This window comes from Nanorana parkeri, unplaced genomic scaffold (assembly GCF_000935625.1).
Source record: "Nanorana parkeri isolate BGI_ZX_2015 unplaced genomic scaffold, ASM93562v1 scaffold1326, whole genome shotgun sequence".
Lineage (NCBI taxonomy): Eukaryota > Metazoa > Chordata > Amphibia > Anura > Dicroglossidae > Nanorana > Nanorana parkeri.
The window spans coordinates 145,821-159,402 of record NW_017307594.1 but is presented as its reverse complement, the minus strand read 5'-3'; the positions used below and the strand labels follow the sequence as shown (position 1 = coordinate 159,402).

General features: G+C 44.5%; 1 protein-coding gene and 1 long non-coding RNA gene across 2 annotated transcripts; one reads left to right on the top strand and one right to left on the bottom strand.

Moving 5' to 3' along the window:
- The first annotated feature begins 950 nt into the window (after positions 1-950).
- LOC108797728 lies at positions 951-3,307 on the top strand. Its single transcript, XM_018569381.1, has 2 exons — positions 951-1,052; positions 2,433-3,307. The coding sequence occupies exon 2, from the start codon at positions 2,486-2,488 to the stop codon at positions 3,236-3,238; it is 753 nt and encodes a 250-aa protein (XP_018424883.1). The 5' UTR covers positions 951-1,052; positions 2,433-2,485; the 3' UTR covers positions 3,239-3,307.
- Positions 3,084-12,630, bottom strand: LOC108797729. The gene is made up of 4 exons (XR_001941902.1): positions 12,519-12,630; positions 6,155-6,166; positions 5,734-5,736; positions 3,084-3,095 (listed from the first exon to the last, which is right to left on the bottom strand). It is a non-coding gene; the product is annotated as an uncharacterized LOC108797729 (long non-coding RNA).
- Positions 12,631-13,582: the final 952 nt, after the last annotated feature.

Sequence of the window (13,582 nt, the reverse complement as noted above, 5' to 3'; positions counted from 1 at the left end):
GCACTGTCAGTTCTCGTGCCAAGCAGCCATTCAGAATATGCTGCCCGGTGCCAAGTGTCAGCTTGAGGTGGGGTGGGCTGGAGGTACGGCCGCGAGGGAGCTCCATCCATACATGCATTGCTTACAGCTCCCTCACGTGTCCTATAGAGGTGCCTGGACCGGAGTGACATCACATTCTGGCTCCCGGCGCCTCTATAGGGGACGCTAGGGAGCTGTAGAAGCAATGCTCGTACACCCGCATTGGAGCGCGCGGTATCCTAGTTCCGTTCATTCCATTGCAGTGCAACTTGGGTCGCAAATTAATGACCGAGGACACATGTGGGTCCTGAGGTTACACAGGTTGAGAACCACTGCTGTAGATGACCGTTCAGAGGCTTCAATTTACCTGCCTTGCACTGGATTTTCTTATTCTCACTACATGGAATACACAGGAAATGAGAGACTGTTGGGTTATACAGTCATGGCCAAATAAATTGCATTTCTGTCAGATAATGCACCACTTCGCACAAGAAATTGTTGCAATTACAAATGTTTAGGCATTCTCATGTTTATTTCTTTTGTCTGTATTGGTATAACACAACAAAAGTGGAGTAAAAAACCCCCAAATTTGACACATTCCACGCAAAACTCCAATAATTATTATTTAATTTTCAATATGAAAGGAATGGCAAAATAAAAACTCCATTTACTTCCTGTATTCTTCTTTGAATACAACTATAGGAATATTCTCATTAATAATATCATTGTCGACAGAGAAAGGCTACTTCCTAAAAGTCAAAACACATTGTACACTACACACATTCCTATTTTTTATCTCTCTGCAAGTCAGTTTGCCCTTCTTCAAAATGGCTGCTGAGCAACATCCTGTCCCAGTAGCAGCATTTCCTGTTGCTATGGCAACAGAACTCTTGCACATGCCCAGTAGCCAGTGGAGGAGGCTCATGTGACCTGTGTGCACTGTGGAACTCCTGGGGGCCGGGCCGGGTTGTTGTCGTCACATTGTTGAAGGAATGCAGAGAGAAGAAGGGGGAGAGTGTGGCCCCTGGAACCAGGTAGAGGGAGAGCAGAGAGCCCAGAGCTCTTCGGGTGGTGTTTGGGCTCCAGTGCTGATGGGATAAGGTTGGGCAGGGGGCATTTACTGAGTCCAGGGGACTGTTATCCAGGAATAGACTCCGATGTCTCAGGACTGAATCTCTGACTTTGGCATAAGATTGGTACACGATAGGATGTGTGGTGTGTAGGAAGGGATTAGAGATGTCTGCCAGAGAGACGAGTATAATAGCTTTCTACTGCAGGGACCTTTTAATCCGAAACTTTTTTGCCTAACAGGGCTCACCTTATAGGAGAACTATGAGGTGGGTGCTTTTCACTCACCTCATAGTTCTAGCCGACCTGTGACAATGAGACTGTCACAGGTCGGCTCAGTAGATCGGGAGGTGAGCGAACAGATACCGGCGTTCGCTCACCTCTCCATCCTGTCACGGCTCTCTGCCGTGACAGGGGAGGGGCTGGATTCCCCCCTCCCCGCTCCGATCCTCCAGCGCTCACTGATCACTGATACCCCTCCCCTCATCACCTGAGTCAATCCCCACGATCACTAATACCCCAATTTATCACCTTAATCAAACATAGACTTCACTAATACCCCCAACCCCCTCCACCACCACCTTATCAAACAAGTCAACCCACTATGATCACTAATCTGAACTAAGTAACAGGGCGGTGAAGGAAAACTGAGTAGGTACTTCTATGGGTCTGGGCATTGAAGGAAACCTTTTATTTTGCCCTGCATGAGCAAAGAACAAGTTTGCTGTAAATGATCACAGACGTGCAGGTTTACATTTACCTCGCTATTTAGTTTATCTTACTGACGTTAAATTGTGGGCACTAGAGGTTACCTGAACTCTAAGGCTGCTGACTGAACTTGTGTTGGTAACGCATGCCATCTCTTGATTGTTCACAACAATAACATGACCAAGTCCGCCCATAGATAAAGGAGCAGTTTTCACTGGGACAGGTGTCTATATTGTCCGCTCATTTCCTGTCACAGTGACAACTGTCAAATTTGGATTTCCCATCACTTTCTGTCTCCGTGATGATGGCCCCCAGGACAAACAGAGACGGTGAATCTCTCCAACAGGGACACAGCAGTAAAAACCTAACGGGGTTCTATTCCTTCCATGCTCTTATAAAACACACCTCTACCCTTCAAACTCTAACCTCAAACCTCTTTTAAGCCTGACCAAAACGTTTTAGCATTAACTCTAAGCACAATAGAACAACCATTTTTCCTTACAACGCCCAGTTATACAAATCTATTATGTGTTCTGTTGTTTGATTTTCCTTATTCCATAGCTCCACCATAACTAGTCACCACATACTGTCTATACAGTTGGCATTGAAAGTTTCCACCTTCATCTTTTTTCTTGTAGATGGAACTTTAACCAATAACACGTTGGAGATATTTCACCGTCCTGTCTCAAAGATGGAGGATAAAAGTCATAATGACACCAGTCCACGTGAAGATGGTCTTAGTAAAAAGCTAAGTGTGAGGAAAGGGCGGTCTGCTGGAAGGACATCTTACAGGTCTGTATCTACTGGAGGAGAGACCACCACGACTGTATCGAAAGACCAGACAAAAACCTCAAATCCTGACTCTTGTGAGCAGGAAAAGTTAGATGGCCATGACAGACTTGCAGCAACAGAAGGAAACATTCAGGTGAAAGAGGAACAAACATCCTCTGGGGAAGAAGACACATCTTCTTGGGAAGGAGATCTGAGGAACATTGAGACTGGTGTGGATAAAGATTCTGCAGTTAACCAGCTTAAACGGGGGCGGGACATGTCAAAGTGTAATATAGGCCGATCCAAAGAGATCTCTGAGGACCTCAGGAAACAAGTTGTTGAAGCTCATAAAAGTGGAAAGGGTTACAAGAGGATTGCCAAAGACTTGGACTTGCATCGGTCCACAGTCAGGCAGATTGTTTACAAATGGAAAAAATTCAGCACCGTCACCACTCTCCCTAGGAGCGGGCGTCCTACAAAGATTAGTGCAAGGGCGCGCCGTACAATCCTCAAACATATGACGGAGAATCCTAGGGTGACAGCGAAGGATCTGAAGGCATCTCTGGCACTTGATAATATCAACGTACATGAGTCTACCATACGGAAAACACTGAACAAGTGGTGTTCGTGGGACTTTACCGTGGAGGAGGCCACTGCTCTCCAACAAGAATAATTTGGGTCTGTCTCATGTTTTCTGAAGACCATGTGGGTCAGAGCACTAATGGAATCATTTTTTTTTAATGGACAGGTGAGACAACCATTCATTTTTTTTGGTAAATGTACATAGCATTGTTTGGGGAGAAAAAGGCTCAGTCTACCAATACTGATCATTCGTCCAAAGTGTGAAGCATTGTGAAGGGAGCTTCATACATTTGCTGCCTCAACACATGGATGGGTTGCAGGTAATGAGGGACCAATTAATTCAAAATTTCATCAAATTCATCTGTAGAATGTCAAGATATTTGCCCGGGATACCTGGGCAGGTTGGCAATGCAACATGGGGGTGACCTAAAAATCAAGTATATGTAAACCCTAACTGAATGATATTTAGATTGCTAAAGCATTGTGTATCATAAACGACTGCCACGGTTTATTATACTATGAAGTACTGTTTTAACCTTTTTTCCATTCTGTTTTGCATCTCGGCACTACTGATGTTCTCCCGCCTTTTTCATCAAACTTCCTGTCTATCTGCACTCTCTGCAGCACCAGCTACATTCAGTATCACTGCTCAGTTTACGAGCAGTGACAGTGGCAGACCATGCTGGCACAATGTGTGCCATCATGGCCAGCTATTTCATACTCAGGGGGCACATGTGTCAAGTTGACAAAGCAGGACCAGAGCTAGTCACCAAATAGCAAGGAATGGGAAAATCCTATGCTCCTCGGCTCCATCTAGTGGGAGTAATGCCCTGTGAACGGCGTTCAGTCAGCTAAATGCCGGGTGAACGCTTTGTAAATCAGCCTCTAAGTGTTTGGGTTTAGATCTACTGTAGCAACAGGGTAACTGTACACACATTTCATATTTTAGAATGACCAACTCAGAAACCGGACCTCAATCTCTTTTAAATGCTGTGGTGGGCCATAGGCCAATGCTGTGGTGGGCCATAGGCTAAAGCTGTGGTGGGCCATAGGCAAATGTTGTGGTGGGCCATAGGCCAATGTTGTGGTGGGCCATAGGCCAATGTTGTGGTTGGCCATAGGCCAATGTTGTGGTTGGCCATAGGCCAATGTTGTGATGGGCCATAGGCCAATGTTGTGATGGGCCATAGACCAATGTTGTGATGGGCCATAGACCAATGTTGTGATGGGCCATAGACCAATGTTGTGATGGCCATAGACCAATGTTGTGATGGGCCATAGACCAATGTTGTGATGGGCCATAGACCAATGTTGTGATGGGCCATAGACCAATGTTGTGATGGGCCATAGGCCAATGTTGTGATGGGCCATAGACCAATGTTGTGATGGGCCATAGGCCAATGTTGTGGTGGGCCATAGGCCAATGTTGTGGTGGGCCATAGACCAATGTTGTGGTGGGCCATAGACCAATGTTGTGGTGGGCCACAGACCAATGTTGTGATGGGCCACAGGCCAATGTTGTGGCGGGCCACAGGCCAATGTTGTGGTGGGCCACAGGCTAATGCTGTGGTGGGCCATAGACCAATGTTTTGATGCTCCAAAGACCAATGTTGTGATGGGCCGTAGGCCAATACTGTGGTGGGCCATAGGCCAATACTGTGGTGGGCCATAGGCTAATACTGTGGTGGGCCATAGGCCAATACTCTGGTGGGACATAGGCTAATGGTGTGGTGAGCCATAGACCAATGCTGTGGTGGGCCATAGGCTAATGCTGTGGTGGGCCATAGGCTAATGCTGTGGTGGGCCATAGGCTAATGCTGTGGTGGGCCATAGACCAATATTGTGATGTGCCAAAGGCCAATACTCTGGTGGGCCATAGGCCAATGCTGTAGTGGGCCATAGGCTAATTGTGTGGTGGGCCCAGGTATAGCATCCCAAAAGTTTATAGGTTTACACTTATTGCAATAAGTGTAAATCTTTGCATGACACGTCAATAAAAGACGTTTCTCTACCTTGGAGTGCCGGTGTCCATAATTCCTTATACTCTATTCAGACGGTGGCCATCCGTCGACTACCGATGCATCCAACCTAACATCACGGATTAAGCGGTAAGGAGTGCAACTGGTACACTGACTGTAAAAGTTTATAGGTGGCGCAAACGGCCTTGCTCGCTGAATAGGCCAAAATACATTCCAACTACTGTGCAGGTCTGGAAAACAGCTTAAAAAATTGGTGAAGATTATTTTTCCAATAAATCTTTTTTGCTAGGTACTGAATATAAGGGTTGATGTTCCCTAACTATTAGTTACATTGTCTAAAGCTGAACTCCAGGCAGACACACTAATCACTAATACATCACTACAGTTTTTTTCTCTTTTGGTTACTAACAGTGTAAGCAGCTGAATCTGTCCTGGTATCAGCATCTTCCAGGCCCTGTATAGCTGGGCTGGTGTGTGAGAGGAAGTAGCAGCACAATTTGACAATACGTTTTTATGCCGACAGGGAGCATGGTGATAGGAGGAGAGAGCAGAATGACAGCAGGATGAGCTCTTCACTGTGTTGCTTCTCCTTTTACTGTCCAGTCACAGGCTGGGGGGCGGATCCACAATGACCTGGGCATAGAGGAAGTGGGTAGAATGATGCCGGCCTTCTAGCTGCAAAAAAAAGTGTCTGATTTGAAGGTGAATATTGCAGCAAAAGCTGGTTTTGTTATTTTTTTTCTTCTAGTGGGCTATTCACCTTCTTCATCATGTTGTTTTTGACTGGAGGTCTTCTTCAAACCATATGTTCAATAAAGCTGTGGCAATAATAAATGATATGTGTTGTTTCTTAAATGTTGTCCACGTCTAAGGTCTGGTAAGTGATAATAAATGTCCTTTTTGTTTCAGGAGATACGTGCTTACTTCCTGTCCCCCAAAAATGTTGGCATACAAAAATGAACTTATCCATTGTTGTCTATTGTACAGTACTTTCCAAAATGAATGAATTACTATGGGAACAAAGATACAGAGATCTTATTCTAACTCAATAATATGAAAATATGGATTACATATTTGTATTTTTATTTATGTATATACAAATTATTTATTGATACAAAATCGCCTTCCAAGGTCACAAAGAATTAAAAAGATTTCAAATAAACATGGCCACACATGGACTACCCAGCAAAACGGAAAAAACAAACAAACAACTTATTTTCTCCTCAGCTCCATCTAATGACCACAGTGTGGTATTTTCCTAATATTAAATCTGACTTGAAAAGAAAATCTAATAAGGACGTTCGTTTTTGCCTCTATTCGCACAGGACGAACATTTACGGAGTTTTGCAGGATGAATGGCTCTGTGAATTGTTTAGAAATACACCCCTATGTCATTCTGCCCATCCTGTGAACCCCAGCCTCCACCTAAGGGGGTGCCATAACACGGGCTGGGCTCATAGTATTCCAGGACTGAACGGTACTCACGCGTCATAGCGCCTCTCAATCCTGGAAGAATTCCACCCTCCGCCGGCGCCAGAAGAATTAGTAGAAACTGGGGATGAAATCTCGGACCGGCAGGAGGACGACTAGAAAAAAAGGTAAGCATGGGGGTTTAAAAAAAAAAAAATGGGGTAGGGCAGAATGCTAGGGCAGGGGGATGCAGGTGAGTGGATCTACAATTCCTGGAGTTTCACTTTATTGTTTAAGCACAACTATTTTTTTCATCTAGTAATTACATTCTATTTATGTGTGTATATATACACTGAGTGGCCAGATTATTATGACCACCTGACGTTTGTAGGCAAATTAGCTATAATTTGGCACTGAAGTTGCTAGAGGGCCAGACCATTATAAATAGGGAACCAGGTTGTTTACCACGACAGTAGAAGTGATTTTTTTCTGAAGATACGGGGAAACAACGCGATTTAACAGCCTTTGAGCGTTGGATGATTGTTGGCGCTCGGAGCCATGGCCCGAGTATCAGCAAAACAGCAGAATTCGTTAAATGTTCAAGAGGGGCTCATTGTTAAAGTGTTTAAAGACTGGACTGTCAGCCGAAAATCTGGGTCTGAACGTGCGAATTGTGGCCGCCAGCGACTAGTCAATGTTAAGGCAGAACGGAGAGTGGCAAGACTGGTACAAGACAACAGAAGGACAACAGTGCAGTGTCAGATTCCTCGCATCACCTTTCATCATCTCGTGGAGGCACGAGGCGGCCCAACGAAGTACTGATGGGGTGGTCGTAATAATCTAGCCACTAAGTGTATATATATATACAGTGTATATACACATATACACACACACTATATTTCCAAAAGTATTGGGACAAAAAAAGAAAAGGTGTATCCAGAAACATGGCTGCTATTTCGATTAACCTTTTCCTCACAAATGTTTACTAGTGTCTATGCTCAACAGTCCTTTACTAAACATGCAATACTGAGAAAGACTCGGCACTGATTCAAAAGAAGAATCAGGCCAAAGTAGTTATAAATGGTCGGTAGCCACTTAATTCAGTAAAAAAACACTTTATTTTAAACAGTACAAATTGTTGCACACGAGTAACAACCATATGACACGACACCACACCTCCACCTTGCTATAGGCTGAAACATAGACAACGTTGTCTCACTCGCATCTCTCACTCATACGGACTTGCTGATAGAATTCACGATTGCATGCCGGTGGAGCTCAAAAAAAGAAAGTGTCTAATAAGTAGCCTTTAAAGTGCACTTTGAAACGAAAAGAGAAACATTATCCAGTAAATGGTAACTGAGAGTCAATAACATCGATGATAATATATAATGGAATAAACCACTTCTCCAATTATATAGTGTACTGGAATACACACTTTTTGGGGAGACTGAAAGGTGTGGGAAAAGGACTGGATCTCAGGGAGCGTTTTTTTCTAGTTCTCACCTACCACAGTTACATCCCCTTGTATTGTCAAACAAGTGGTAGGTGTGAAAGTAGTATATTCCTCATTGGAGGTGTACTAAATAGTCTTGTTGTACGTTGGTCACAGACTCATTTGTCCAATGTAGTTTTATAGACTCAAATGGTAGCTCTACAAAGGAAGTCCCATTGAGGAGTAGTTTCATAATCTACTAATAATAAGTAAGTAATAAACTAATAGAACTATGCGCTGACCCCGCTCTGTCATTTTATGTGGCCTACCACTTCGTGGCTGAGTTGCTGTTGTTCCCAGTTGCTTCCACTTTGTTATAATACCAGTAACAGTTGCCGTGGAATATTTAGTAGCAAGGAAATTTCCCAGAATCCAATAATTTGAAGGGGTATCCCAATACTTTTGGCAATATAGTGTATATATATAATCACCCTTTGTGCATATTTTTTTTATCTTTTTTTGTTTGTACGTTTTAGGCACTATTGAAGCTTGGCAACTTTGGCTGGGAGTTATAATTGTGGGTTTTTGATCAGAAAGTTCATAATATAAATATATTTTTAATTTTTACTTAAATATATGTATATATATATATAAAATTATTAATGAATTAAATAATTAAATTCATTAATAATTATTTCAATGAATATAACATTTTTTATTTATGGCACAAATTAAATTTTTGAACAATATTGGTAAGGATTTAATGACTTGCTTTACCCAATAAACCACAGCCAGAGTTGCTTGTGAAGTTTCCCAAAACCGAGGGCCTTATTGGGTGCAGAATTCAAGTACCCAACCTACAGCTGATTTTGAACCTACAAGATATACGCTCACAGCAACCTGGTTATCCATCAGCCGTCTGTTTCCCCAGAGCCATAAACATCTATCACGCTGGACTCACAGTCTATTGACTTACAACTCTGAGACAAAGAAAGAGCTCAGAAGGACATGACTTATCAGGCAAGGATGATGTTCCGTTTTGGTTAAGGCGTCTGAGGACTCCCCTCGTTACATGTAGTGAGGGGAGTCCTATGTCTGGATGCTGCCGTGTTAGATTACATGTTTACTTTCATTAACCCCGTACAATAATGTAAGCACCGAAATTCTGCCACTGAAAGTTACAGTCGCCATTCTAGATCACTTATAAAAGCAGGTTGCTGCACTTTGTCTCTAAGGAGAACTATGGGGAAAAGCCTTAACCCCATAGTTCTCCTTTAAAACCTTTTTTATCCTTTTCACACTCTGTGATTGGACAAGTGGAGATTGTGATGTTCATCTGCTCCTCCCTTGTCCAATCGCAGAACCTATCGTAATCCATGCAAAGGACGGACAAGGTGGAGTGACCTGTGGTCCATCTGCACTTCCATCTGCTGGCTGCTACACCAATTTTTTTTAAGCTCCGTGGTGCATGTATCGTTATAAAAACCCGTATGAGCAAGTGAACCATGAAATTGAGCACACAAAAAAAGTGCACACGGTGCTTGGTCCTCCTCAGAAAAAGAGGGCCATGATTTCCCTGAACCCCATGGGTGAAAGGGTCCTGAAAGGGGCAAGGCACTCTAGTCCACCCAGCAGTTAATCCAGGCAGACCCTGATCCTTGGAACCAGCTAATGTCGCTCCACTAAGTACTTGGTGAGAGCTCTCCCAAAGAGAGGCCAGGGAAGGAAAAAAACCCCATAAAGGCCCCAGATCCTCCCCCCAACATCAGGGCAGGCCCCCAAAAGACCAGTACCCTCCATAGTCTGTAAAGTAGTTATGATAAAATAAATATGTGCTATAAATAAATAGTGCCACATTCAGGACATGGCCGACCTTGTGACCAGTGCAGGAATTTCTCCAGACCAGCCAGAAGGCCTGCCTAGGAGGCGTGCAAGAAAAGCAATAGTTGACATGACCATGTGCTAGGTTCCACACTGTGGAGTCCCAAACCCATTGTGGTTCTCTGGCACCCCTGGGGCACCAAGACCAGGGAGCACATCACCTCTTTGTGCTTCCAGGCCATCCAGACAAGAGCAGCCCCATTCCTACCAGAAGAGCATAGAAGGGTTTCCTGCCTACAACTGGAGACAAGCCTGGTGCACCAGGACAGAACCAAACCAGGAGGAAATTGACCCCCCCCCCCTTCCCAAGCACCCCACTATTACTCCAGGGAGTACTAGACTGCCCCTAAGGCAGGGCAGGAAGGAACCTGATGTGGTAGTGTAGACTCTCGAATTCTAAAAACGAGCAAAAACACAAGTTTTTCCTATAGAGTCTGTGGGGCCAAAATGAGCTGTAATCTGCCAAAAAAAAAAAGCTCCTGTACTTTTTTCAGCGACAGGCGTTTTGCTTATTGCGACAAAACGCTCAAATGTGAACAGGGCCATAGAAATGAATGGGATTTTTTTGGGGCAGGTTTTCTTTACGTTTTTTAGGTCAGAAAAAGCGCTACAAAACTCTCCGCATGAACCAGGCCTTAAAGAGCAACTAGTCAACCAATTTCATGTCTCCCAAAACAGTTACTTTTAAGGTCTCATACAAGCACTGGAGGAAAAGTCTGCAAAACACAGAGCATTGCACCCACCATCCACTAATCAAAGTCGCCAAAAAAATAATGTATTAATGCGAGTGCATTTATCATGATTATTTTCAAAAGCTGGACTATGCCTTTGATTCCCCCCCTAAGTGAGGGCAACTTTAGCCCATTTTGCTCAATTTATTTTATTAGAGGTAATATATTTTTTAGGAGCTGGTTTTTCAATATCATCTACAGTACATAAAATAAAATTGTCAATGACATAGAAATGCTGCTTCCTAAAAGTCAACGCATATCACACACCGCATACATGTCTATAATATTTCCTTATTTGACAGTTTGCCCTTTTCCAAGATGGCCGCCGAGCTGTTTCCTTTCTCAGCAGAAGCGTTTCTGGTCGCTATGGTAGCAGCTCTTGCACAAGCACAGTAGATGGCTGAGATTGTTCACATGACCTGCGTGAACCTCCGGGGGGGCCGCGCCAGGCCGATGACGTCACTGTGTAGTGGACTACAGAGAGAAGAAGAAGAAGAAGAAGAAGACGATTGTGGCCGGTGCAATCAGGTAGCGAGTTCAGAGAACCCGAAGCATGGCGGGACAGGGGGGCCCTCTGGGCTCCAGGTGTGATAAACATGGGGGCGGTGCCTATATTGTGACAGCTGTCATGAAACATACACAGAGAAGGGAAAGTTGGCTCCGTCTATGACTGATGCATGCTCAAACTGCATCCTCATTCGTTAAAATAACGTTTAATCCCCCGATTCCTCCTCTTCCACCATTAGTTTCATCATTTTTTAAGGTGTATTATCTTGAGTATAATGGTAGAGTGGCCATCTTTGCTTACAGCAATCACTTATACCCCGATCAGCCATTACATTATGGCCACCCACCTAATATTGGGTAGGTCCCCCTTTTCCTGACCCTTCGAGGCATGGACTCCACTAGACCTCTGAAGGTACGCTGTGGTATCTGAGACCAAGCCATCAGTACAGATCCTTTAAGTCCTGTAAGTTGTGAGGTGCGGCCTCCATGGATCAGATTTGGGGGCCTCCACACCTCGTTGGTGTGTTCCTCACCCATTCTTGGACCATTTTTGCAGTGTGGCAGGGCGCATTATCCTGCTGAAAGAGGCCACTCTCAGGGAATACCGTTTCCATGAAGGGGCGTACTTGGTCAGTGACAATGTTTAGGTCGGTGGTACATGTCAAAGTAACACCCACATGAATGGCAGGACTCAAGGTTTCCCAGCAGAACATTGCCCAAACCATCGCACTGCTTCCGCCAGCTTGTCTTCTTCCCATAGTGCATCCTGGTGCCATCTCTTCCCCAGGTAAGAGACGCGCACCCGGGCCATACACATGATGTAAAAGAAAAGGCCACCTTCTTCCATCGCTCTGTTGTCCTTTTCTGATGCTCACTGTAGGCATTTTGGGTGGTGGACATGTGTCATCATGGGTACCCTGAGCGGTCTGCAGCGCCATACCAAACAAACTGTGATGCCCCGTGTGTTCAGAGAGCTTTACATCAGAACCAGCATGAACCTTTTAGCAATTTGAGCTCCAGTAGCTCTTCCATTGGATTGGATCGCTCCCCGTGTGTATCAATGAGCCTCGGCTGCCTATGACCCTATCGCCAGTTCACTGCTTTTCTTTTATTGGACCACTTTTGGTCGGTCCTGACCACGGCAGACTGGGGACATCCCACAAGAGCTGCAGTTCTGGAGTTGCTCTGACCCCAGTCATCCAGCCATCACAATTTGGCTCTTGTCAAAGTCGCCCAAATCCTTACACTTGCCCATTGTACTTCACCTCTCTGTGGTCATAATGTTATGGCTGATCGGTGTACATCCCTATTACATATTAAGTTGTGTGATATAAGCTTATTGTGATATTCTTCATTGGATGGATTGTTTCCTTATATTCCACCTTAACTTTTCTATCTTCATGTTTTTCTGGCCGAAGGAACTTTAACCAATAACACGTTGGAGATATTTCACAGTTCTATCTTAAAGATGGAGGATAAAAGGGACAATGACAGCAGTCCTTGTGAAGATGGTCTTTGTAACAAGCTTAGTGTGAGGAAAAGGCGGTCTACTAGAAGGACATCTTACATGTCTGCATCTGCTGGAGGACGGACCACCATGACTGCACCCAGAGACCGGACTAAATCCTCAAATCCTGACTCTTGTGAGGAGGAAAAGTTAGATGGCCGTGGCGGGTTTTCACCAATACTGGGAAACATTAAGGTGAAAGAAGAATACGTGTCCTCTGGGGAAGAAGACACATCTTCTGGACAACGAGAAGAAAATGTGTCCTCTGTGCAAGGAGAAGTGTCCTTCAGGGAAGGAGAAGAAGAAGTGGCCTTCAGTGCAGGAGACACGCCTTCTGGAAAAAAAGGTCTGAGGAACATTGAGCCTGTTCAGAATTCTACTGGTACCCAACATAAACGGGGGCGGGGCATGTCAAAGTTTAATATCGGTCGATCTAAAGAGATCTCTGAGGACCTCAGGAAACAGGTTGTTGAAGCTCATAAGAGTGGAAAGGGTTACAAGAGGATTGCCAAAGACCTGGATCTACATCTGTCCACAGTCAGAAAGATTGTTTACAAATGGAAAAAATTCAGCACCGTCGCCACTCTCCCTAGGAGCGGGCGTCCTACAAAGATCGGCGCAAAGGCGCGCCGTACAATCCTCAAACACATGAGGGAGAACACTAGGGTGACGGCAAAGGACCTGAAGGCATCTCTGGCACTTGATAACATCAACGTTCATGAGTCTACTATAAGGAAAACACTGAGCAAGTGGTGTTCGTGGGACTTTACCATGGAGGAGGCCACTGCTCTCCAACAAGAATAATTGGGGGTCTGTCTTATGTTTTCTGAAGACCACGTGGGTCTTTCAGATAATTAATGGAACCATTTTATATGGACAGATAAGACCGCAATTAAGCTTTTTTTTTTTTTGCCATATGTACATAACATTATGTTTTGATAGAACACCAAATATTCATCCAAACTGTGAAGCATGGTGGAGGGAA